This window comes from Podarcis melisellensis, assembly GCF_964234715.1.
Source record: "Podarcis melisellensis genome assembly, chromosome: 4".
Lineage (NCBI taxonomy): Eukaryota > Metazoa > Chordata > Lepidosauria > Squamata > Lacertidae > Podarcis > Podarcis melisellensis.
In genome coordinates, this window is record NC_138531.1 from 91452499 (window position 1) to 91479160 (window position 26662).

The 26662-nt window shown below is 45.6% G+C and overlaps 1 protein-coding gene across 1 annotated transcript; it reads right to left on the bottom strand.

Annotated features, from left to right (window-relative positions):
- Positions 1–26636, bottom strand: CCDC81 (coiled-coil domain containing 81). Its single transcript, XM_081909819.1, has 15 exons — positions 26227–26636; positions 23193–23254; positions 21911–22067; positions 20618–20874; positions 19288–19373; positions 18075–18166; positions 16928–17045; positions 13077–13203; positions 10852–10998; positions 9523–9630; positions 7951–8120; positions 5884–5962; positions 4702–4928; positions 2404–2529; positions 1–383 (listed from the first exon to the last, which is right to left on the bottom strand). The coding sequence occupies exons 1-15, from the start codon at positions 26303–26305 to the stop codon at positions 242–244; spliced, it is 1977 nt and encodes a 658-aa protein (XP_081765945.1). The 5' UTR covers positions 26306–26636; the 3' UTR covers positions 1–241.
- Between the last annotated feature and the right edge of the window lie 26 nt (positions 26637–26662).

Consider the following 26662-nt stretch of genomic DNA (forward strand, 5'->3'; position numbering starts at 1 on the left):
GCACTTCCATGTCTTTTTTAATTCAACATAATTCTCCATAAAAACATACAGAAGCTAGGGGAACAAGAATCTTGAGCCAGAAAGCAGCAGAAACAGGGAGAATGCATTGCACAGAGCTGCGGGAATCAAATCAAGCACATCAGCACGATCGGATTTCTTTCTTTTTTTTAAAAAAAAAGAATGATTAAAAAAATTGCGAGATGAAAGAGGGCGAGGGAAGAAACAAAGCCGCGAACTTGCTTCAAACAACCAACCGGGATCCAGGGATGTATTTGCTGTCCACCAAAACATTTGCTTCCCCACAGTTGCTCATGCGCCTCTTGCACTGGTAGCAGCGCCGATACCTCGCGCACTGGTCAAGCAGCAGGAGTTTGTCGCCAGCGCTGCAATGGAAAGGGGACAGAGTTTAGCAAAAGCAACAGGCTCCCCGAACGGGATATGCCAGCCAGCCCCTTGTCCTCAAACCTTGCTGCACCTCATCAGAAATGTTTCCTGTTTATATGTCAATGGGGGCACCTACAGAGATCTCCCCCCCTGCACCTCGCCAATTTCAGCCTTGAAATTGTCCTCTCATCATATACCTTGAGAGCTGTTGGTATTCCGCATAGACCAGTGATGGCCAAACTTGGCTCTCCAGCTGTTTGGGGACTACAATTCCCATCATCCCTGACCACTAGGGATGATGGGAGATGTAGTCCCAAAACAGCTGGAGCTTGGCCATCACTGCCATAGACCATCGTAGGCTAAAGAAGCCAACGCCTGTCTCGGTATAAGGCGGCCCAGAATAGCAATGATGCTGTTGCGATTTTTCACCAGGGCGGCTGAACTGTAGACTCCAATTCCCATCAACATGGACAGGAATGATGGGAGCTGCAGTGCAACAACATCTGGAGTGCCACAGGCTAGCCACACATTTTACGTACTGTAAACCACCACTCTGAAGGGTCTTCTGAACCACATTGGAACATAAATAACAACATTTTTTAATGTATGTGTTTATCAGAGGATGCTCACAATCAAGGCATCAACTTTTCCCCAACTTCTGGGAATGTCAGGGATATGTTGCCTGTGACTTCAAATTGGTTAGTGCTATGCCAATTGTTTCCTTGTTCCAATCTTAAGCTAAAAAAACTCCACCCTTTCAAAGATCTTTCCATTTTGCAAAATTAATGGTTGCTATTATTTATTTCATGCATGATGACACATTTAGTGTGTCGGGACATTGTCACAATTGAAATAATAATAATAATAATAATAATAATAATAATAATAATAATAATAATCAGTTTTGCCCCAGCCACTCTGAGTGGCCACAGAACAGCTGGGGTGGACCTTCTGGAAGTAAAAATGGGATGTTATGCCATCAGCTGGGAATGCTGACACATTGACAGGTGGTGAATAAAAATCACATGGGTCAAGACAAGCTTCAGGAAGGCAACAGGCAATTATAATATATTTTTAACCTTTTAATGTATTTTTAACTGTTGGAAGCCACCCAGAGTTGCTGGGGCAACACCAGTTGTTGTTGTTGTTGTTGTTGTTGTTGTTGTTACTACTACTGCTACTATCAGCTGCAAGTGATGTCACGAGACTTTAAAGGAAGGTTGCACACCCCCCATTTCAAACACAGAGCTGACATTTTCTAGAACATCATCTCCCCTCCGAAATAAAGTCGTTGGGACTTGATACGTATACAGTGGTACCTCGGGTTAAGTATTTAATTCGTTCCGGAGGTCTGTTCTTAACCTGAAACTGCTCTTAACCTGAAGCACCACTTTAGCTAATAGGGCCTCCTGCTGCCACTGCACCGCCGGAGCACAATTTCTGTTCTCATCCTGAAGCAAAGTTCTTAACCCGAGGTACTATTTCTGGGTTAGCGGAGTCTGTAACCTGAAGCGTCTATAACCTGAAGCGTCTGTAACCTGAGGTACCACTGTATTTGCAACTGGAAAAGATGAATGTGGAGTAATTTTGCTTGGGGCCTAATCATGTCTAATCCCAGCTGACATCCTTCTACATCCCCTTACAACAGACCAAGACACACAAACAGATTTTCAGTTACAGCAGTGATGTCTACACATTCTTCCACCTAGGCTGCCACCACTGTCCTGTCCCCATGGAAAGCAATTTTGATGGGCAGGGACAGGGAGAGTCCTGCGTGATGCAATGGGACTGTCTCTTCTTGGATGAAACTGAGCCTGGTCATTTTGGGAGGGTGACCAATGCCAAGAAGAGAGAACCTAGCACTAGGGAGATGGTGGGACTCAGCTACTCCCCATTCTGCACCCACAGAGTGCCAAGACGCCACTGCCATTCGGATGGCAGCTTAGCGGCAGCACTCTGGCCCAGCCAAGAGAGAGGCAAGGAAGGGGCTGGCGAGTTTGGCCGTCAGCTGAACTTTACCGTCTAAAGATCTGCTCTTCGTAATCCCGCTGCCTCTTCATCCCAGCACTCTTCTTCCAGTCCTCCTGCACGGCTAGGTTCATCTGGAATATCTTCTCTAGTCGCTCTCCTTTTTCAGCCATCAACCTAGAAAATGCAGCGTTGGGGGTGGGAGGGAGAGTCAGATCCTGGCTCCTTTCAGATCATTGCTCTGTTCCCCCCACTAGAATAAATAGTGCAAAACCGGAAAACTAACAATGCACATTTGCAATGGGTTGCAATAAGAGCACACACAGGCTTCCCCTCCAAAAAACCATTAGGGGTGTAGGTAGGGCCAGATTTAGGTTTGATGAGGCCCTAAGCTACTGAAGGTAATGGTTATATGTCCAGCTGTCCTTTGTCAGCAACCAATTGTCACTGTTTTTTGTGTTGAATATATGCTATATCGTAATTTATGGACGTGGGTGGCGCAGGTACACGGGTGGCGTTGTGGGTTAAACCACAGAGCCTAGGACTTGCCGATCGGAAGGTCGGCGGTTCAGATCCCCGCGATGGGGTGAGCTCCCGTTGCTCGGTCCCTGCTCCTGCCAACCTAGCAGTTTGATAGCATGTCAATAGATAAATAGGTACCACAGTAGATAAATAGGTACCACTCTGGCGGGAAGGTAAATGGCGTTTGCCTGAGCTGCTCTGGTTCACCAGAAGTGGCTTAGCCATGCTGGCCACATGAGCCGGAAGCTGTACGCTGGCTCCCTCGGCCAATAAAGCGAGCGCTGCAACCCCAGAGTCGGTCACGACTAGACCTAATGGTCAGGGGTCCCTTTACCTTTAATTTATGGACCTAATGGGTATCTAAAGCCATTACCACATGTTGCCATGCAAGCAGTCCATGCAGAATGTAGGCACCCTATATATGGGTAAAGGTAAAGGGACCTCTGACAATTAAGTCCAGTTGCGAACGACTCTGGGGTTGCGGCGCTCATCTCGCTTTACAGGGCTGAGGGAGCTGGCATTTGTCCATTTCCGCAGACAGTTTTTCCAGGTCATGTGGCCAGCATGACTAAGCTGCTTCTGGCGAACCAGAGCAGCACACGGAAACGCCATTTACCTTCCTGCCCGAGCGGTACCTATTTATCTACTTGCACTGCATGTTTTTGAACTGCTAGGTTGGCAGGAGCAGGGACTGAACAACGGGAGCTCATCCTGTCATGAGGATTCGAACCGCCGAGCTTTCAATCGGCAAGCCCAAGCACAACCATGGTTTAACGCACACCGCCACCTGTGTCCCACACCCTATATATAGAAATGATCAAACCAGTGATATTTTAGGGAGCAGGCTAGCAGGCGGGGCCCATTACTTACATCATAGGAGCCTACACAACACCAAACACTGTTGCTGTATGTAGATTTTATTCTATTTGTATTTTATCTTATATTTTGGAAATGTACATCCAGTTTTGTTTTGTTTTTTTAAAAAAAATTGGGGGCCCCAAGAGAGTGGGGGCCTAAGCTATAGCTTGTTTAGCTTATACGTAAATCTGGCACCGTGTAGGAAACTTGCTTTACACCTAGTCAGCTCATTGGTCCATCTACCTCAATATTATCTAGACCTAGACCATTGTTCTTCAGCTATGGGTCCCCAGATATTGTTGGACTGCAACTTCCATCGTCCTCAGGAAGATTAAGCTGAGGAGCAAGACTGGAATGAGCAAGACTGGGCGGCATTGTAAAGGAATGTAGATTTGGCAGTGATCTCGAGACCTGATTCCAGTCCACCCAAATCAAATAAGGGAAGTACAATTAGGAATCTGAGTTTGCAGGATTCCTCCCCCATCCCTAAGCAAAGTACATTGTACCCAAGGCTAGTCAAGTTATTGCGGCACCCAGTGCAGAAAATTTCACAAGGACATTACTTGGGGAACAAAAATGATGATTATATATATATATATATATATATATATATATATATATATATATATATACACACATATATAAATATATATATTTAAGCAACTTGTTGACCTTTCCGGAAACCCAGAGGTCTGCTGCCTGAAGGATTCACCGTCCCACTGCCTAATTACAAGAACTTTGCAGCTAAGAAATAATGCCTGAGTTTCCATTATTTCTTCCCAACCCATTTCCTTTCGTGTCGTGTCTTTTAGACTGTAAGCCCGAGGGCAGAGACTTTCTTATTACTGATTCCTGGGAGGCTTTTTGGGGCAGGATAAAAATGTTCTGGATAATCATTACAACAGTAAGACTGGCCCGGTTCTGCATATCTACTGGAAAAACCGTAGCACAACCATTTTGTGCTCTTACTGTTCCTTCGCTCTCTGAAGCATCGCTGCTGCTCTCCGCTGATCGATCAGCTCTCTGAGGATGGCTGCCCGCTTGCGTTCCGCTGCCGCCTGCAGCTGGCATTTGGAATATTCCTGGCAGCGCTTCTTTTCTTCTCCCATTCTTTCGTTATTCATGTCGTTCTTCCCAAAGATGACCCCGGCCGAATCAGGCTCGCACTGCGGCAATGGAGCTGGCCTCATCTTTATCTGGGTCCAAATTCAGGAGGGTGAAAAATGAGCCTGCTTACACCCGCTTCTTTCGTAAGGAAGCGGAAACAGGTCTAGGGGAACTACGGAGCCACATACACTGTGATCTATACCACGTGTGAAGACAGAATGTGTGGATTATGCAAACCAAGCCTTATGAGGAACGGTTGAGAGTGTGTGGGATGTTTGGTGTTATGTACTGAGTTGAATAGGATCCAAATTGCAGCAGTCTGATTGGTCCTAGAACAATGGGATCCAGAATGCAGCAGTCTGATTGGTCCGCAGGAGCCACCCAATCCAACTCCAGGTGGAAGTGAATCCGCAGCCTGATTGGCCTACAGGTGAATCCCGGAACTAGCCAATCACGTGGGGCCCATTGTGTAAATAATGTATATAAAGTCCCAACCCTACAGAGCAGATTTACAAGACGGCTTTAAAAGAAGATTAGACAAATTTGTGGAGGATAAGGCTATCAAAAGCTAGTAGCCATGATGGCTATAGTTCAATCTCTCCTATCAGAGTCTGTATACTTCTGAATTCAAGTTTCTGGGAATCGCAGGTGGAAATCATAGAATCATAGAGGTGGAAGGGACCCTGAGGGTCATCTAGTCCAACCCCCTGCAATGGAAGAATCTTTTTTGCCCAACATGGGGCTCGAACCCGCAACCTTGAGATTAGAGAAGCCAAGCTTCTTTTGCATAATGCTTTTTTGAAAGGAGGCAATCAGTCAGCTCCTCTATGTAGCTCCACAGCCTAAAATTCACCCTGATATTATTATTATTATTATTATTATTATTATTATTATTATTATTATTATTAGACTTCGGTTCATTCAATGGGACTGCAGCAACATATCCACTTATCTTGGAGGAAGCCCCACTGAGCTTAACAAGATTCCCTTCTGAATAAACACACCTGGGGGGCTGCTCTGTTAACTGGCATCCCTCATTTTTACCTGCGTGTCCAGTGCTCTCTTATAACACTTTGTTTCTTCCATTTTGTCCTTCAGGTATTTTGTTCTTTGGGCAGCTAACCTAGAAAGAGAAAGAGGAACATGTGTGGCATTCGGCCAGCCAAATTTCAGTAGGATTTACTCCTTTTTTAAAAAAAGCTTAAAATAACTTTTATTTGAGATTGAGATTCAACAATTTTTTAAAAATCCACAATAACTAATATGTCAGTTCATTACAACTGACCATCTTTAACAATAGTTGACAAATTACAAAACATCAATTTAGGCAAATTTTCATATTTAACTTATATCTCTTTATCTCTCTCTTAGCAAATCAAAAAGAAAAAGACCAAAAGAAGGTGAGAAAAGAAGAGAGGAAAAGAAAAAAGAAAAATAAAGAAATAATTAAAAGAAGAAAATAAACATATTTAGACTCAGTGTATTGTTATTTCTGTTATTTTTTCACACACAGTTCTAGATTACCGTACAGGATTAACTCCTGCCCTGTGGTTGACAATGTAGGAATTATTTCAGGCCACTTTACAACAGGGTTGACAATTTTCAATTTATTAATTTTTTAAAAATAAAAATCTTATATTTGTTCAGGGTCCAGAGCCCTAAGCCTCTCTATTTACCTGAAGTGTACAGAGGTGCTGTTCTGACAAATAGGCAGTTGAATATTATCCCACTCCTGACACCCGATACATCGTCAGTCTTCTCTTCTTCGTTTATTAAAATCTTTAGTTTAATTATATGCCCATTAGCTTTTAAAACATGAAAAAGTGCCCTAATTATGCTTGCCTGGCAAAGTAGGAACTATACCTAACAACAATTTTAGAAAGAAGGGAGAGGAGATAATTTGTGGTCTTGCCCTGGAAAGCCAATCAGAGTTCTGACTGACTTGATTATACATCTCTATTTTAGCCAGCACATTATGTTTAAACAATTTTGTTTCTAATTCTATTTAGGAAGTCAATTCCTTTGGCCCTTTATTGGTAAAATGTGAAAATACCTGATATCTCCCTGCAGCTCTTAAAGCAGCCCATAAAGAAGATATGAAAATATCTGATGTCACCCGCAGTTCACCAACTTAGTACCTTCCAGAGGTTTCGGACTACAACTCCCAGCAGCCTGTTACTGCAGTCAATGCTCAGGTATGATGGGCATTGTTGTCCACCAACATATGGAGGGCACCAGGTTGGGGCAGGCTGCTTCACACCTCACAGTGGAAAACACCTTGAGAAAGGAACATCTACAGTAATGTTTTCTTGGGTCTCCAGCTGTTTATGGACTACAACTCACATCATCATCAGCTAGCAGGACCAGCAGTCAGGGATGATAGGAACTGCAGTCCAAAAACAGCTGGGTGGAATCTACACACATATTAAAAAACGCTGTGAAAATGCTTTTTTAAAAAAAAAAAGTTTTGAAAAACACATTGAATTTCGCATAGCTCACTGTCGCCATCTAGTGTCACATTTGTATGTTGCACTTTACAACGCATTTGAAACATTTCATTTGCAGCTGTGTAGCTTGCTGACAAAGGTCCGTATAGTTAAAGCTATGGTTTTTCCAATAGTGATGTATGGAAGTGAGAAATGGACCATAAAGAAGGCTGATCGCTGAAGAATTGATGCTTTTGAATTATGGTGCTGGAGGAGACTCTTGAGATTCCCATGGACTGCAAGAAGATCAAACCTCTCCATTCTGAAGGAAATCAGCCCTGAGTGCTCACTGGAAGGACAGATCGTGAAGCTGAGGCTCCAATACTTTAGCCACCTCATGAGAAGAGAAGACTCCCTGGAAAAGACCCTGATGTGGAGAAAGATGGAGGGCACAAGGAGAAGGGGACGACAGAGGACGAGATGGTTGGACAGTGTTCTCGAAGCTACTAAAATGAGTTTGACCAAACTGCAGGAGGCAGTGGAAGACAGGGGTGCCTGGCGTGCTCTGGTCCATGGGGTCACGAAGAGTTGGATGCGACTAAATGACAACAACAACAGCTGAGTCCCTGGAGACCCAAGTTTGGGAAACCTGGCCTACAGGGGCAACTCGTCCCAGAAGACTTACTCTTCTGCCAGCTGCACTTGCTCCAGGCGGTCAATGAGGTCCTGATCCTGCCTCAGCTTCAACTCTCTGGCCATCTTGTCGTCCACTTGCTTCCCCAGCTGTTGTGCGTACACCTCTTGCTTTTGCTGAATGGTGGCACTGGTTGGCCTCTTCTCAAAGATGTACGATTTCTGTTCAGGAGAGAGGCCCCCGTTGGTTGAGAAGACCTCATCTAATCTTGTGCATTAAGGGAATTCCCAACCACCACAGAACTGGCAGCAGCTCTCTAGTCCCACTGGAGATGCCTGGGTTGAACCCAGGCCCTCCTGCATGCAAAGCATACGCTCTTGCCTCTAGCCATGGCCTGAAATGTCTCTCCCCCGTGACAAAATCACACCTGTTGAAAACCCCCAAAGAGATGAGAACCAGTACAGTATAGCAGTTAGAGGTTAAACCAGGACCTGGGAGACCGGGGTTCAAATCCCCCGTGCGCCACGATGCACCACTGGGTGGCTTTGAGACAGTCACCATGTTCTGGCCTTGCCTATCTCACAGGGTTGTTGTGAAGTGAGCAAGGGCCAAGTTTGCCACCTTGAACTCCTTGGAGGAAAGCTGGACTATTGATATAATGAATAAATCAATGACATTAGCGGTAAACCCAGAGTACAATCCTGGTGTTGGGGGTGGGGGGATGGGAAACCTTCTGCTATTGCTAAGGTTGAGGGACTGGCCAGATTCTGAACACTACAGTGGTACCTTGGTTATCAAACGCCTTGGTTCTCAAATGCCAAAAACCCGGAAGTAAGTGTTCCAGTTTTCAAACGTTTTTTGGAAGCTGAACGTCTGATACGGATGTCGGCTATTGTTTCTGGGGCACCTGCACCAATCAGAAGCTGCGGCTTGGTTTTTGAACATTTCAGAAGTCAAATGGATTTCCGGAATGGATTAAGTTTGGCGCTTCTGTTTTTGCTATTTTTTGTATTTTTGTTTTTAAGGCTTTTTCGGTTAATTTGTTTTTGTGACTGTGTGGAACCCAGTTCAGCGACTGATTGATTGATTGATTGATTGATTGATTGACTGATTGATTGATTGTGTGGCTGTGGAAATGGATAAAAGCCCCCCATCCAAACAATGACTATCAGTGCAGATAAGAAAAAAATTAAATTTTATTTTTATCATCTACAATACTGTTTTATTTATTTTATAGTACAGTACATTGATTTTTGCTTTCATTTTATGGGTCAATGGTCTCGTTAGATAGTAAAATTCATGTTAAATTGCTGTTTTAGGGATTGCTTTCAAAAGTCTGGAATGGATTAATCTGTTTTGCGTGACTTTCTATGGGAAAGCGCACCTTGGTTTTGGAACGCTTTGGTTTTGGAATGGACTTCCGGAACGGATTAAGTTTGAGAACCAAGATATTATGAATTTTTTCATGGATTGTTTTCATTTATATTATCGCACCCTGCCCTGGTATTCAGAGAAAACAAATAAGTTCTGCGCTATTTCAGAGCACCTCCTTGTCTTGAGTGGAAAAAGATGAACCCGCTTTGACCAGAGATGCCAGGGCTATTGCAGAGGGCATGAACTCACGTAGCTGTCCGAAGCTTTATCGTTCTTGTGGTTCCTGGTGGCTTCGGCAATCCCGAGGTTAAAAGCCGCAATTCTCTGGTTCTCTTCTCGATTTGTCATTGCTCGCATCTGTGGTGGAGATTTGCCAGAGGTGCATTCAAAGTGAAAAGGGGAGGGCAGAATAAAAGGGGGTGAGAAACCAACAACTTACAATAATGCTTTGCCTTAAACGTGCAAGGCAATCTCTCCCTCTCAGCATCCTAATAGATGCATTTGAGGCAAAGGGCGACAGAGCAGGGTCCTGTATACCTGAAGGAGCGTCTCCACCCCCCATCGTTCAGCCCGGATGCTGAGATCCAGCACCGAGGGCCTCCTGGTGGTTCCCTTATTGCGAGAAGCAAAGCTACAGGGAACCAGGCAGAGGGCCTTCTCGGTAGTGGCGCCTGCCCTGTAGAACGCCCTCCCACCAGATGTCAAGGAAATAAACAGCTAGCTGACGTTTAGAAGACATCTGAAGGTGGCCCTGTTTAGGGAAGTTTTTAATGTCTGATGCTGTGTTGTTTTTGATATTTGGTTGGAAGCCGCCCGGAGTGGCTGGGGAGACCCAGTCAGATGGGCGGAGTATAAATTATTATTATTATTATTATTATTATTATTATTATTATTATTATTATATTCATTGCTATTTTTATTTATTAATTTGTTAGTCACTTTTTCTTCCCCAAGGCAACCCAAAGCAACTTACAAACAAACATGACAAAAAGGTGTGAGAAAGCCCCAACAAACAAGGGTTCGTTCTCTAGAAAGGCAACGCAACGCAACACTTTCTCTTACCCTCTCAGTCTAATTCTTCCCCTAGATATATTAGTTTTGCACCTGCACGGAGACTTTAACCCAGGAGATGTTCTCGAACAAGCAACCTCTACACACTGGTAACAGTGAACATAAGAGTCTACCTTATTCAGAGACCAGGAACAAACAAATCTGCCAGTTTCTCATTTTCCCCAAAGTTAAATTCATTTCTCCACATTTCCACAACAACTGTCAACTTTTAATTTTCATGAAAATTCATCGGCATCTTAGAGGGGTCTTCTCCGACAGCAAACAGGTGTGCTTGATGTTTTGATAAATATGCACATTTCTGCAAGCCATTCCCCCTAATACAATGCATTTTCATATACTGTCACTAATTTTTGCATTTTCATGCCCAATTTCCTCTTAATACAGGCATTTCTGCATGTGTGAATCCATCCTCAGTAGAAGCATCCCTTTTCTTGTTCAAAAGATCTGCCCTTTTTTAAATTAGACGAAGAAGAAAAGGGTGTTGTTTTTATTCTTGTGCCGCCTTACCAGCTGCCTCTGAAAGGCTTCGTGATCCTTTAGGGCCTGATACTGTGCCAATATCCTGTCTTCTTCCTTCTCTTTCTTCCTCTTCTCTTCACCCAAGTACAAAGGGATGCTCCTCTGAGCACGCTGCATGCACAAGTAGCACATTTCCTGGGAATGCATATAGTACAAGGCACAGAGACATTATTGATTTGAAGGCTTGATATTGCCGCTTTTAGCTTGCCGACTCCAGTGTTCAGACGAAGTACTGAACCATAATTTGGCATGATGAGAATAAGCCGCAGCAAGCCTTGGGCTCTCGCTCTCTCCTTTCCCTCCTCCTCCTCCTCCAGTGTGGCTGTGGAAGAGGAGTTTAGAAGCTTTTGCTTCTGGTTTCCATTAACCGCAGTTTAGTGTGTTGATCAAACCAGCAAACTGTGGTCAGCTTTAACTATGAGTCCTTTTAAACAATGAAAACAGGAAGATCGTTTACCTATTCTCTGAAGGGGCTAAATATCCTTAAACCTGTGGTTTTCAACCAGTGTGCCATGGCACCTTGGGGTTCCTTGAATGAGGGTCAGGGGTACCATGGGCAACACTGGCCTTTGTCCCTCTTTCCTTCCCTCCCTTCCTCTGATGCCCTCTTGTGTCTCTGCCTCTCAAAGGCTTGCAGAACTGTTTGTTGCAGCAGCAGCAGCCCTGGCTACAAGCTCTCCAGGCAAATGGTGTCTCTGGGGCTGGCCAGGGGGTGCTTCCCAGGCCCCTGTGGGGCAGTGTGAAGAGGCACCTCTCTTTGGGGCAGGTGGGGGGCAGTTCAGAGACCAGAGGTGTCAGCTGTGGCTGCCCGGAGGACTCCCAAGGAGAGAGGAGAGGAGGCTGAGGGAACACTCCACAAGCGAGGGTGTCTGAAAAGGGGTGAGGGGCTGCCAGCTCTGCAGGCAAGGGGTGACATCTGGGCTCCTGAGCCCCACAGGGGTGCCGCAGAAAGAATGTCATTGGTCAAGGTAGCCGTGGACCCAAAAAGGTTGAAAACCTCTGCTTTAAAAACCTAAGGCTGTTCTGTTTGCCTCAGCGTACCAAAGAATCAACACAAGTTAGTCGCCAATACATTGCAATAGCACATCAGCTCCAAACTTCCATCTGGTTTGAATTCCTCAGAAATGTAGGCAGAAAAAGAGTTTCAAAAATGAAAATTTATAAAGGCTAGTGGCTTTCAGTAGATAAAACTTGACTTGGCACGACTGCACCTTGCCCATTATGGAGAGTAGGGTGTCTCTGGTGGCAGATTTGAGGGTAACATTAGAAGGCTGCAAATGCTTAATTATTATATTTCCATCACAGTAAACCATCCAAATAATGAAACAGAAAGGGTTATGGAGGAGTGTTGTTGGGCTATTTTTAGCACTGGAACAACTACGGGGAAAACTTTACAGCCTGAGAGCTGCATTTTCTTTCTGGGCAGACTTCTAGGGGCCACAAAAGGTCTTCAAAGACAACCCCATGTTTAACACATTGCAGTGGTCCAGTCCAGTCGCTTGTGCAGCAAAAAGGAAGCACCACAAAAAGTGCATGCCACAAGAAATGCATTAGTGTTTGAGATGCCAAAAGATGCACACAGTCATATTCAAAACGTGAACCCTGTGGCGGTAGTTTTGGAAATACAGGGCTAGAACACTTCTCAGCCACAACTTTGCTAAATCCACACTTCCCCAGTAGGTACAAAGGCGCCAAGGGGGGTTCTTTTGCCTTGCACATGCTTTGTATGCAAGCGTGCGCACCACTGCTCATGCCCCCACCAAAGCACCACCAGAGACATTAGGAACTAGGACAAAACAGGATTGTATCCCTGCCCTCCCACACTCCCAAATCTATCTAGGAAAAACAAGCACAAATTTTGCTCCAGCTCAGAAATTCTTGGTGGTGTTTGCTCAGGCAAAAGCTATTGTCTGTTCAGCATTCAAACACAGATCTGCTCCTTGCTTGTGTAAAAAGGCTCCTTCCAAGTAGATGCAATGACTAGAGTGTTGCCATAAAGGCAAAAGAGGTGTCATATGCAAGAAATGTCCATCACAGGCTCCTCAGACTGCAGGCGTGGCTAATCTGTGGACCTCCATATATATATATGCAAGCAATGGGCCAAATATGGGTCGCGGGCTGCCAGCTGCCGACTTCTGTCCCCTACCAAAGGCCATGCCTATTTGGCCCTGCACAGATATAGACGAAAAAGGAAGAAAAGCTACATATTATACCTGGCCTGCCCTACCATGATCTTGACAAATTGGGGATGGAGTCCGGGGCCTGAAGGCAGGAATTTTGGCGGGGCTGGCTTCGTGCTCTGTCTTCGGGGCTTCGGGAGCGGGCGTTGTCGGTCCTTGCCTGGAGAACACAAAAACATGGCCAGCAGGCGTTTTATGCATGCCGAACACAAGGCTGTGTCTCTGGAGAAGGCGAAAGTGTCTGTCCCAACTTCCGCCTTGACAGTGGGATCGGAAGTTGGACAAACTTAACATGAATGTGGCTCAATCCCTAGAAAACTCTGGGGCCTTGAGTAAGGATTTGGGCTTCCATCACGCTAACACCACTACCCTCACCATCCTTAGAGGGATCTGTTAGAATTCCTGCTCTGTGGTTGCAGTCATAGGATTGTGGTCTATCACATGATGTGGTATGTTTTGACTCCACAGAGTGGGAAGTGATGGAGACAGGATGTTTGTGTTACTGTGTTCCGTGAAGTGGGACTATTGTCCTTTGTTCTTTCTCTTTGCTGTCTGATGCTAGAGAGAGAGGGAGCCATGTTGCAGTGCTCCGTGTGTGTTTATATGTAAATAAAGTAGATTAGCCAAAATGCTGAGTTGCTGAGGTCTGTTACGCAAGCTGCAAAGACTCTGCAGATCCCTAAGTGTGCCGATGTCTGTTGGCATCGGTCACTGTGATGTTCGGGCAGAAGAAAGCTTTTGAAGCTCCCTACACTCGACAGAGGGAGAGATGGTTGGACAGTGTTCTCGAAGCTACAAACATGAGTCTGACCAAACTGCAGGAGGCAGTGGAAGACAAAAGTGCCTGGTGTGCTCTGGTCCATGGGGTCATGAAGAGTCGGACACGACTAATCGAATAAACAACAACAACAACAACAACAACAACAACAACAACACACTTGTGTAGGACCCTGACAGAGAAACCTCCTGGTCAGTCGTTCGGGAACTTCAAAAGCTTTCTCCAGCCCGAACATCACAGCGATTTATGCCAAAAGGCATTACCACGCTTAGGGATCCTGCAGCGTATACACAGTTTGCATAACAGAACTGAGTAGCACAGCATTTTGGCTAATCTACTTTTATTTACATACAATACACTCAGAGCATTCTGACTTAGCTCCTTCCTCTTTCTCATCAGACAGCAAAGAAAAAAAGAACAAAGGACAATAGTCCCACTTTCCGGAATACAGTAACACAAAACATCCTGTCTCCGTCACTTCCCACACTGTGGAATGAAAACACACACTGTCATGTGATAGACAACAATCCCATGACTGCAAACATGGAGCAAGAATCCTAACAGAACCACCAGCGTCGGCACTGCCCAGTCCCTTTAAGGGCAGTCTGTACCTAAGACCTCCTTCCCCTGAAGAGAAGGGTAGGATCAAAGCAGCAGGCATGCTGAACGCCATTATCTAAATAAACAGAATGCAAAGAAGGCAAGTTGAAATTCTATCGGCCTCCTCATCTTTGGTGCCGTCTGTTGTGTGCAACGTTATAATCAGCTTCCCTTGCGAAGAAGATGCCTCCATGTTAACCCACAAATAATGGAAGAGGTCTCTGGTTTATCTCCTCCAATTTCCCTCAGCTCCGAACAAAGGATCTCTTCCAGTTAAGGACAAAAGTTCTCCTACATCTTTAATTGCTGGCAAATCCATTTTTCAGTGGCTTCGGAGAGCAACTGTTGGCCTCTCACACAATGCCTCAGACGAGCCCTTAAAACATTTAAAAAGCCTTTCAGCGCCGAGGACTTTGACCTTGCCGAAACCAAACAGTGTCTTGTCATCAAGAGGAAGGATAGAATTTGCCCCCGATCGAGAAAGAGGATCCTGAGTCTCGTCAATTATACTTTGTTGTTCAGCTGCACAATAGCTGCTGCAGAGAGCATATGGGGAGGGTAGAGCAATGGTCAGGAGAAAACCAAAGCAGACACTTTATGTTGAGAGGGTGACCTGCACCCCACAGAACCTCTTGCACAATAAGGAAGGTTTTTGTGACTTCGTGAAGATGCAAACTCCTTGTCTGAATCCACAATAGCACTAGACTGAATCCCTGCGGGCCAAATTAGATAGGAGTGCAAATGGGGCTCCAACCCTGCATTTCTGTATTTTGAAGACTGATGAGGGGGGAAGAGAAGCACTTGTAGGCTGAAATCACTGGGCAGGAGGCAGCTGCTTAACTCTTTCTGCATCTCTCAATTCCCTACTGCAAATGAAACCCTGGCAGCTTAAACAAAAAGCAACCAAGTTGCTGAATCAGAAATGGGGCCCAGCAATATAAATAGGGCGGATTTGCATGGGAGAACCAGTGGGCGTTGCAGGGTTTAAGAACCCATTCGAGTTCAAACTTTGCCACCAAATCCCAGTTCTGGGGGCAGATTGCTTTGAGCCAACATTCTGACTCAATTTGATATTAAAATTGCTAGAGATCCCACAGACTCCATTGCCATTCTTCTTTTAAAAAGTATTGCAATGTGCATACGGTGGTACCTCGGGTTACATACGCTTCAGGTTACAGACTCCGCTAACTCAGAAATAGTGCTTCAGGATAAGAACAGAAATCGTGCTCCAACAGCACAGCAGCAGGAGGCCCCATTAGCTAAAATGGTGCTTCAGGTTAAGAACGGACCTCTGGAACGAATTAAGTACTTAACCCGAGGTACCATTGTATTTGTGCATGGAAGGGAGAGGGCAAGGGCAAAACATTTGACTATACTGTCCATTTGAGCTGGGCCACTATCTCAGACAGAAAACCAAACAAACACCTCTTAACCCTGAAGATTCACATATTTAAAGTGCACAAGGAAATGAGATGGGACAATTCCAGCCACACGACTCAGCGTGGGAATAAGATGGATGAAAGCATTTACAAGCCACCCTGAATGTTTAAATCTTAGAGAAGTCTTTCCTCACCTGTTGCTCTCCACGTATTTTTGGCTACAACTCCCATCAGTGCCAGCCAGGATGGCCATGGGTCCTTGGAGATGGAGTTGTAGTTCAACAACATCTGGAGACCACACAGCTGTGGCAGTTGTGATACAGGCAGGGATTCCATCAATGGTGTTTCCGAAAAAATTTACACAACACTTGGGAAGACAGGAGAACTAATGCCAGTGTACTGGAAGAAGCAAAGATCACCAGTGTTGAAGCAATGACTCTTCAACATCAACTTTGTTGAACTGGTCATGTTGTGCGGATGCCTGATGATTGTCCTCCAAAGCAACTACTCTATTCCGAACTTAACAATGGTAAGCGTGATGCTGGTGGTCAACAAAAGAGATTCAAAGACTCTCTCGAGGCAAATCTTTAAAAATGTAGTATAAACACCGACAACTAAGAAACACTGGCCTGCAAGCACTCCAATTGGAGAACAGGTGCCATGGGATTTGAAGATGCTTGAACTCAGGACACAAGGGAGAAACGCGCTGAGGAAGGCCCGTTTGGCAAACTCTCACCATGATCAACTTCCACCTGGAAACCTATGTCCCCACTGTGGAAGGAAGTGTGGATCCAGAACTGGCCCCCACAATCACCTATGGACGCACTGTTAAAGCTGTGTTTATGGAAGACAATCTTACTCTGCTACGAGTGATCGCCAAAGAAGAAGACAGGCGGGGAGGCGGAAGAGCAAGAACTGATGACCTGGACCCATATGGCCAACATGTCCTAGTTGTTTTCCCCAAAACTTTGCTCTCTAAAGCCTAGGGCACTAGAGAGACGCAACCAATTAGAGCAAGCCACTGGGCTAGATTGACCAGTGGTCTGAGTCCATCCTAGGCAGCTTCTTATCTTCACAGGACCAGAGAGTGAGAAACCTCCCCGCTGCCTTCAGAATCAAGATCTTACCTTTGCGGAGGCAGCTTGGGCTTCAAGTTCTTCTCATACTCTTCGGTCAAACAGATCCCTGAGACTTTGGCTGGAGAAATGAGCTGGCGAGACAGAAGGCGCTTGGGCGAGAGATTTTCTACAGGAAGGAGAGAAGCAGAAGGTTGCGTAAGAATTCCACAGAGTGAACGGAAGCAGCTTGTGAAAAATTAGCTGGGAAAAGTGCACATTCTGGGGGAGGGGGGAGAGAGATTAAGGGACTGCACCATTCTATTGCAATACAGTGGTACTTCGGGTTAAGTACTTAATTCGTTCCGGAGGTCCGTTCTTAACCTGAAACTGTTCTTAACCTGAAGCACGACTTTAGCTAATGGGGCCTCCCGCTGCCACCGTGCCCCCGGAGCACGATTTCTGTTCTCATCCTGAAGGAAAGTTCTTAACCTGAAGCACTATTTCTGGGTTAGCGGAGTCTGTAACCTGAAGCGTATGTAACCCGAAGCGTATGTAACCTGAGGTACCACTGTAATGTGAAAACCCTACTCAACCATGGATGAAAAATGCAAACACTCACACACATATGACAAGCAAATGCGTGCAGTTTTACTTTCCCCACAAATGTCCCATTTAAAAACCAACCAAGTTCTGAAAGCTCTTCGGTTTATCTTGCTTACTGGTAAATAAAATTTGAAGGAGGGGGAAAAACCTAAGGGGGAAATATTTACTCTATCAACAAGGGAGGAGATTCGGTTGCAGACCGACATTTTTTGGAGCATCTGGCAAGAAGGGAAGGAAGTGGGACATAGACACATCTTTGCCCTTCTGTAGTGACTACTGCTGTAAAATATTTTTGCAAGCTGCCTCAAAAACTTTGGTTAGTAGACAGGATATAAATACTCCTGAACACATAAATAAATAGAAGAGAATGGCGTCGTCTCCCCGCAGCCCCGTAAGATGTCAAAATTTCTAGAGCTTTTCCATTTCTGCTTGAGGTCATGTCTGTGATATGATACACAGCCTGTTTCCAGGACAATTTTGGACACGTCCTGGTATGTTGCAGGAGGACAGCCACTGTAAAGACATATCAGTCTTTATATCAGGAAATATTTCCTTATATCAGGAAATAAATGAAAATAAAATAGCTTGCGAAAGCAAAAAGCTCTTGCCCAACCTTTTTTGCTGTTTTCTTTCTCTGCCTGCTCCTTTTCCTTCCTGGTCTTCTCACCTTCTTCAGGAATGGTTCCCATCTCAACCCTACGGTGGCTGTGAGGGCACAGAGGGTGAAAATCAATCAAAAGAAATGGCTTTGGGTGCCCTCTTCCCCACACCCAAAAGGGGAAGTTGAATTGTGGGGAAATTAATCATGGACTTCTAGAGCTGGAAGGGACCCAAGAGACCTTCTAGTCCAAACCCCTGCAAAGCAGGAACAGCAACGAAAGACTCCCCATCAGGTGATCTGCTTAAAGGCCTTCAAGAAAGGAGAGTCCATCATCTCTGGGTGAAATGATTTAAGGTGGTGGCACCCACCAGAGGGCCTTTTGCCAAGGGCCACGTCAAACCTGGAAGTATCCCTGATACAAAGAGATGGGCTAAGGCTGATGGGGACAGAGTTAAAGGGATCACAAGCAACAGGTCTGAGCCTTCACCTGAGACTCTGGAGAGCTGCTGCCAGCCAGAGTAGGCAATATTGAGCTAGATGGTCCAATAGTTTAGCAATGTATGTGGAACTAAGTAAGAGGGTTAGGGTAGCGGACAGGGAGAGAAACTTAGTAACACAGAAGGAAGACGCAGAATGGAATAATGGAATTGTAGAGTGGAAAGGGACCCCAGCGGTCATCTAGTCCAACCCCCTTCAATGCAGGAATCTCAAGACCCCCATCCAGTGCGAAACCATACCAGACCCTGCTTAGCTTTGCAAATGTGCTAGCAGTTTTATGGCTGCACCGATTGTCCCGTTTTAACCATTCATCCTATGTTATAAATACTGTAGTTCTAGTCACTGCCTCCCTTGCATTCATGTACCTGTGGTTGATTTTGTTTTAGTTCCTATTCTATGTCTGCATCTGTTTGGCATTTGTCAAATCTAATCTAATTGAAAAGTAAAATGATACAGCCCGAGACAATCGGAGGGGTTTGCAATCATTATCCACCCAACAGTTATTCAACTGCAGTTCTCAGAAAACTGGTATTCAGAGGAATAAAAACAGCCATTGTGTCTTGCAGCCGCCCTTCCCCAGAAGCCAGACCATCCAGTAGTCTGGCAGCAGCAGTGTTTTGAACTACTTGCAATTTCCATCCCATCTCAAAAAGATCAAAACTGTTTCGCAGTCACCTTAGGAGAGAGACAGGTGAAATCTACGTGCAGATCAGGTGAGCCTACCCACCTTGGAAACAAAACCACGTTACCGGTGCATGAATGTGGAAGAGCAGTTTCTTTGGCTGACAACACCGAGTCCCCTGTGCCTGGCCTCTATAACAAAAAAAAGGGGTGGTGGGTCATATATATATATTTTTAGACACTGCTTGACTGTAATAGAAAAACAAGTTAACTCAAAGCGGATTGCAAAGAGAATAAAACAATACGATTGTTGGTAAAAGAGCAGAAAGCAACTATTTAAAACCTTTTTGAAAATTAAATCAGCAAAACTAAAAACAGGTTTGAACGCACATCAACATTCGGCTCATCTGGGTAGCCTTGTCTAAACAAAAATGTTTTTAGCGGGTGCGGGAAAATAGGCAGGGAGTTCTGAAGTCTAGGTGCTACTACACTAAAAGATCAATGTCTTACAAATGTGGAACAGGTATTGTGTGGTCCCTGTAGGTATTGTGTGGTCCCCACAACGGAGTGAGCTCCCGTTGCTCTGCCCCAGCTCCTACCAACCTAGCAGTTCGAAAGCACACCAGTGCAAACAGATAAATAGGTACTGTTGCGGCAGGAAGGTAAACGACATTTCCATGCACTCTTATTTCTGTCACGGTGTTCAGTTGTGCCAGAAGTGGTTTAGTCATGCCAGCCACATGACCCAGAAAGCTGTCTGTGAACAAACACCAGCTCCCTCAGCCCAAATGTGAGATGAGCACTGCAACCCCATAGTCACCTTTGACTGGACTTAACCATCCAGGGGTCCTTTACCTGCTGATAACGCCAAGGTTGCAGGTTCAATCCCTGTATGGGACAGCTGCATATTCCTGGACTAGATGATCCAGAGGGTCCCTTCCAACTCTGTTTCTATGACTCTTCTACGATTCGTATTGTTGATGCAACACTAAGTACATTAGTTGGATGTATGTAAAAAGGTAAAGGACCCCGGACGGTTAAGTCCAGTCAAAGGCGAAAGCCTGCATTCGCACCATAGGACGCACACACATTTCCCCTTCATTTTTGGAGGGGAAAAAGTGCGTCCTATGGTGCGAAAAATACGGTATTTATCTACTTGCACTGGTGTGCTTTCAAACTGCTAGGTTGGCAGGAGCTGGAACAGAGCAACGGGAGCTCACCCCATTGTGGGGATTCGAACCACCGACCTTCTGATTGGCAAGCCCAAGAGGCTCAGTGGTTTAGACCACAGCGCCACCCGCGTCCCCCTTGCACTATCAGCACCACACTCTAAACAATGAAACTGCCTCAAATGCAATAATTATTTATTATTACGACAGGTGAAATATCAGACCAGAACAAGGTCCAGGCCCAGAAGGAAACGATGACCAACGTACGTTTGTAAGCGCCTTCAGGAGATTCCCACTCCCATCCATGGCACGAAGGAAGTCTTTGTAAAACTTCATTTTCACCCTGTTGTCCCGGATCACCAGCACACCGATCCCTTTGAAGGTGAACTCGACCGTCTGCTTGGTGGCGATGGACCGCGAGAAAGACAGCAGCGTCTCTCGGACACATCCTTCCACGGTCTCCCTGTTGAAAGGCCCCTCCAGGGATAACACTATGAAATTTAGTGGAACAATTGGGATATCACCTAGGGGAGGGCAGCAGGAAAAGAATCGGTGAAGAGAAAAATCATCTGAACAGGAAACAAGACTATGTCCATCCCAAGGGGCATTTGCCAGTGGTGGGCGGGGCAAGAGGCAAAAGTAGGCGGAGCAACAAATGTAAATTTTACCTTTGTATAAGAGGCTAGGTTTTTATATATACTTCTCTATCCTCCGTTCAGACAAGTGAGAGGCACTGTACACTCAAAGTGTGAAACAAGGGCCAGTGAGGAGAGTATAGGGCCTGGGGATAGTTCTGAGGGCCAAACAGAAAGGCCTGAAGGGCCACATTTGAATCCCCAACTCTGCAATGCATCTTATGAGTAAAATGTTAGAACACTAGTAGCTTGTTCACAGTAGAGAACTTTTTTTCACCCTCATCTTGGACCGTTGGTGGAGAAGAGAGATGTGGCCCCCAGGCCTCTCCACCTGGCCCTTTTGATTCATAGGCCATGCCCACTTCACAGGCTACACCTCTCACTGGCCTTGCCCCACACCTTTCTGAAGTACTTTTCCCTTGCTGGAATGTGTCCCTGAACCACAATGGTGGTGCATCTTCCTTACCTGAAACATGAAGCCCAATATTTTTGCAGCCTACTGTAAAAAGGTTATACCTCTTCCCATCTCCACTTTTGCCCCGGCGCCAATCACCACTGGCATACGCTGACCCTTCACTCTACTCTCCCCTCCCCATAACAAAAATCTAATTGTAAAACTGTTCTGGGTACTGTGCTCACCTGTGTTGGTGATGGCACTAGTGCTAGCCAATAGGTGCTCACCACAACTAGCTTTTTCCTGGCTCAGGCCATGAACTATGAAATAAAGCTGTCCTGTGTTCCTAGGGCAAAAACTAGTTTCTGCTTCCCATTCTTTCCATAACTCTGCTGCCATCCTCAGCGCTGCTGTATTTTCGCTCCGTAATACCATGTGTTATGTTGGTTGGATAGCTTGGTTGCACACCGCAAAATGTACACTGCACACACGGGCATGGAAGAAAGCACACACCACAACCCCATTTCTTACCGGGAGTGTGTATTTTGTTAAACTTCAGTCCATGGATCTGCGCCAGTTTCTCAGACAGAAGGAACACAGGCCGCTGTATGAGGATGTATTTGTTATTACCGACTTCAAGCTTCTGTCTCAAGAAGGAGAACGTCCCCAACCCTGGTATTAAGACACCCTGAAAAAAGAAGACACAGCTGGACTACTGTAATGGTTTAGAACATGAGCTATGACGTCACCAGTTCAAATCTTAGGTTGGATCAAACATTAGACAAGCCATACCCCACACCCAAGGGATGCGGGTGGCGCTGTGGGTTAAACCACAAAACCTAGGACTTGCCGATCAGAAGGTCGGCGGTTCGAATCCCCGCAACAGGGTGAGCTCCCATTGCTCGGTCCCTGCTCCTGCCAACATAGCAGTTCGAAAGCACCTCAAAGCGCAAGTAGATAAATAGGTACCTCTTCGGCGGGAAGGTAAACGGCGTTTCCGTGCGCTGCTCTGGTTCCCCAGAAGCGGCTTAGTCATGCTGGCCACATGACCCGGAAGCTGTACGCCGGCTCCCTCGGCCAATAAAGCGAGATGGGTGCCGCAACCCAAGAGTCGGTCACAACTGGACTTAATGGTCAAGGGTCCCTTTACCCTTTACCCCACACCCACAAATTTGGAAAAAGACCTTAGCTGATTGGGAGAACTGTTTAGCATTCAGAAGGTTCTTGGTTCAATCCTTGACATTTCTAGGTAGGGCTGGCAACTTTGAGAGTTGTTGCGAGTCAGTGTAGATAGCGCTGAGAACTAGATGGGCTCACCTTATAGGATTGTTGGAAGGGTTCTGGGCATGAAAGCCCAGTTTGCACCATCAAATCACAATATGCATAAGCTTTGTACACCCAAATGCAACCCTTCTGCTCCTCCCTTTGGATGAGTATTAACCATAACGTCCCAACAGGTGAGAACCAGGAAACTATGGTTAGCGGCTTCCATATAAGCCAGGATATGAAGCCATGGTTTCGAGTGTGTTTCCGAACCAAACAAGATTGGAAGCCATTTCTTCAGTTCTGGCACCTCTCAGGTGACCGCCATTGCCATTCTGAGAGGGAGGTGCTCATTGTGATTTCCCACACCTCTTTTTCCAGAAAATAGCACTGCCTCCAAGAGGGATTCACCTTCTGTGAGCGTGTTCATGCCAAACATGAGCAAAAAAGGAGAATTTAATTACACACACTCTGGCTGCTTTGATCAGAATGCACAAATGCACAAATCTTTCAAAACAAGCATTTAAGCAAAGGAACAAACAATTCCCACCTTATTCATGGAAAGCTGCTTTTCAACAAACTCTGAAACAGTGCCCCAAATACCGAGGATATCTGAAATGCAAAGATATACAGAGTTATCCTGCATCGTGTTAATACCCTTGTCCCATAAAAGGAAAGCGAAGGAACGAACGAACGAACCACAGGCTATGGGGCATTTGCATCTGGAATAGCCAACGTGGTGCCCTCAATGGATGTTTGGGCTATACTCCTTACTATAGTGGCTCCTCACTTTTCCAGACAGTGAGAAGCCAATTCCACTTCCCTTTCGCAACTAATATTAGATTGATATGTCAGCAACAGAAGGGAACACTGAGCTACCTCAACAGCTCTCTTGCCTTGAATGGAGCCAGCAATTTTGCAGTGGAATACTTTAAATGCGGTGCTGCAAAAGGCCCTTACTGAGATTTCTCAAACAATGTAATAGGCAATGGAATTCAGGTCACTGCATCAACGTCGAGGGCTGACTTCCTATATGTCATGCCAACAAAGGTCCGTATAGTAAAAGCTATGGTTTTCCCAGTAGTGATGTATGGAAGTGAGAGCTGGACCATAAAGAAGGCTGATCACCAAAGAATTGATGCTTTTGAATTATGGTGCTGGAGGAGACTCTTGAGAGTCCCATGGACTGCAAGAAAATCATACCTATCCATTCTTAAGGAAATCAGCCCTGAGTGCTCACTGGAAGGACAGATTGTGAAGCTGAGGCTCCAATACTTTGGCCACCTCAGGAGAAGAGAAGACTCCCTGGAAAAGACCCTGATGTTGAGAAAGATGGAGGGCACAAGGAGAAGGGGACGACAGAGGACGAGATGGTTGGACAGTGTTCTCGAAGCTACCAGCATGAGTTTGACCAAACTGCGGGAAGCAGTGGAAGACAGGAGCGCCTGGCGTGCTCTGGTCCATTGGGTCACGAAGAGTCGGACACAACTAAACAACTAAACAACAACAAAAATGTATAGGGGAACAGCACCAAGCTGTCGGATGACACCTGGAAACCAATGTGGGCCAAGGGATGGGGCCAGACCCACACATAAACATGGTTGCTTAATACATACACACGCTGCATACACACCATTCATTTAAAGTGCATTAATTCCCCCCAAGGAATCCTGAGAATTGTAGTTTGTTCAGGTTTGTTTAGCATGCAAAATGTCTCAAGTTCGATCCCCAGCATCTCCACCTAGGAGAGCTCCCTTCCTTGAAATCCTATTGAACTGCTGCCAGTCAGTGCATGCAGTACTGAGCTAGATGGGCCAGTGGTCTAACTCAGTATAAAGCAGCCTCCTATCTTCCTAGTTGATCTCAAGTATTATGGGGAAACGGAGGTTGTGGGGGGGGAGAGGCAGGTAAGATAAGGACATAGCCTTAAATGGAGTCAAACAATTGGTCCATCTAGCTTAGTGCTCTTTACAGGGTAGACTCTGGCTGGCAGCCGTTCTGCAGGGTTTCAGGCAAGAGACACTTCCAGCCCCCAGAGATTGAATCTGGTGGACTTGTAAAGGGGTAAAAGAGTATTGGGAAATAATCCATCATGGATTGAAAAAAATGTTTAAAGGTACTTTCCCCCCAAAAAAACCAGAGTCCTTTTTGTTGGGGATAATTCAGATGGAAATTCCCAGGTGTCAAGAAAGGTTATTTATGTATGCTACTACTGCGGCCTGCGTTTTGTTAGCCCAAAAATAGAAAACGAGTGAGGTCCCAACTATAGAAGAATGGCAACTTAAACTGATAGAATATGCGCGGCTAAACATATCGAATAAGAAAACAAGAAGAACATGCATTTAGAGAAGATTGGAAAATGTCTATTGAATATATGGGGGGGGGGGAATTGTGTACACTTGAAAACACTGGCAGCATTAAGATAAATTCAACAGTGTAAATAAGTTTTGATGGGTGCAGTGATGGAATACTGAATGGTTCAGTTTATATAAAATATGTAGGGATTTATGGTATGCAAAATGAACCATGGAAATAGATGTTTTAAGGATGTTTAAATGAGTATTCAAAATTGTAGAACAGAAAGAGGGAGTGTATGTGTGTGTGTAAACTAAAAGTTAACCAGATTAAAATTTCCTCAACTTTCTAAGCACCTGGATAGGCAATAAGGTTTTTAGCAGGTGCTGAAAAGAGTACACAGAATATGCCTTGCTTAATCTCAATAGGCAGGGAGTTCCACAGACTTCTTGGAATCTCATTTTCCAGATGTTGCAATAGGATAACTTTTGTGTAGATTTAAGAACAAGAAATATTAGATATTCACATAGACTAAAATTGGTTTGCAATGTAATTTCATGTCTATTATATTAGCCTTTTTGGCTTGCTCGATGCCACCGGTTTCTTCTTTCCAGTCATATGTATGTATATGTATTGTTGTTTAGTCGTTTAGTCGTGTCCGACTCTTTGTGACCCCATGGACCAGAGCACGCCAGGCACTCCTGTCTTCCACTGCCTCCCGCAGTTTGGTCAAACTCATGCTGGTAGCTTCGAGAACACTGTCCATCCATCTCGTCCTCTGTCGTCCCCTTCTCCTTGTGCCCTCCATCTTTCCCAACATCAGGGTCTTTTCCAAGGAGTCTTCTCTTCTCATGAGGTGGCCAAAGTATTGGAGCCTCAGCTTCACAATCTGTCCTTCCAGTGAGCACTCAGGGCTGATTTCCTTCAGAATGGAGAGGTTTGATCTTCTTGCAGTCCATGGGACTCTCAAGAGTCTCCTCCAGCACCATAATTCAGAAGCATCAATTCTTTGGCGATCAGCCTTCTTTATGGTCCAGCTCTCACTTCCATACATCACTACTGGGAAAACCATAGCTTTAACTATATGGACCTTTGTTGCCAAGGTGATGTCTCTGCTGTATATGTATATTTATATGTATATGTATATAATCTGGGATTCTCTTGCATGCAACAACAGATGCTTTCCCAGGTACAGTCATTCATAAACGCAATTTGCACTGCAGCATATTAGCCTTGTGGTTCATTCAGGAGGCTGAACTGTAAAAACCCAGCGGGGAACCAGAGCTTACCTTCTGTCGTGAGCTTGGGAAGTGTAAGGAAGACGTTTCTCCCGCCCTCCAAGATCGTGGCATGGATGGTGTCCAGCATTTTCGAATCCTCTTTCCCGCTTTTCTGCCTTTACCAGAGGAGAGAGGGGGGGGGGGAAAGACCAAGCAGAAAGCCAGGTAGACTGGGCTGGTTTAGGGAGGTTCTCCTGGGTGTGGGGGCGGCGGCCGTCACATAGCTCCTTCTCACTCCCTTTTATGCGCTCCAGCCTTCAAAGCGCTGTCCATTTCCCCTCCTCTCCCCTTTTCCTCCTCCGCATCAGTGCAGAAGCAAACCGATTTCTTGAGAGCGCGGAGGCGATGGCAGAAAGGGGGAAATTCGCCTGGGCGCACAGCGGCGCCTCCAGAATGCAGGGTGGAGGGGGCGGGGCCATGAATGGGAGGGGGCGGGGCCGTCGCT

Coding starts and splice junctions, on each gene's coding strand:
- CCDC81 (XM_081909819.1), bottom strand. CDS start 26,305: ATGCTGGACACCATCCATGCCACGATCTTGGAGGGCGGGAGAAACGTC. Junction 19,374..20,617: donor TCCTGAAGGCGCTTACAAAC/GTACGTTGGTCA, acceptor TTTTTGTTATAG/AGGCCAGGCACAGGGGACTC. Junction 4,929..5,883: donor AGAGAGCACTGGACACGCAG/GTAAAAATGAGG, acceptor ATTTGGACCCAG/ATAAAGATGAGGCCAGCTCC.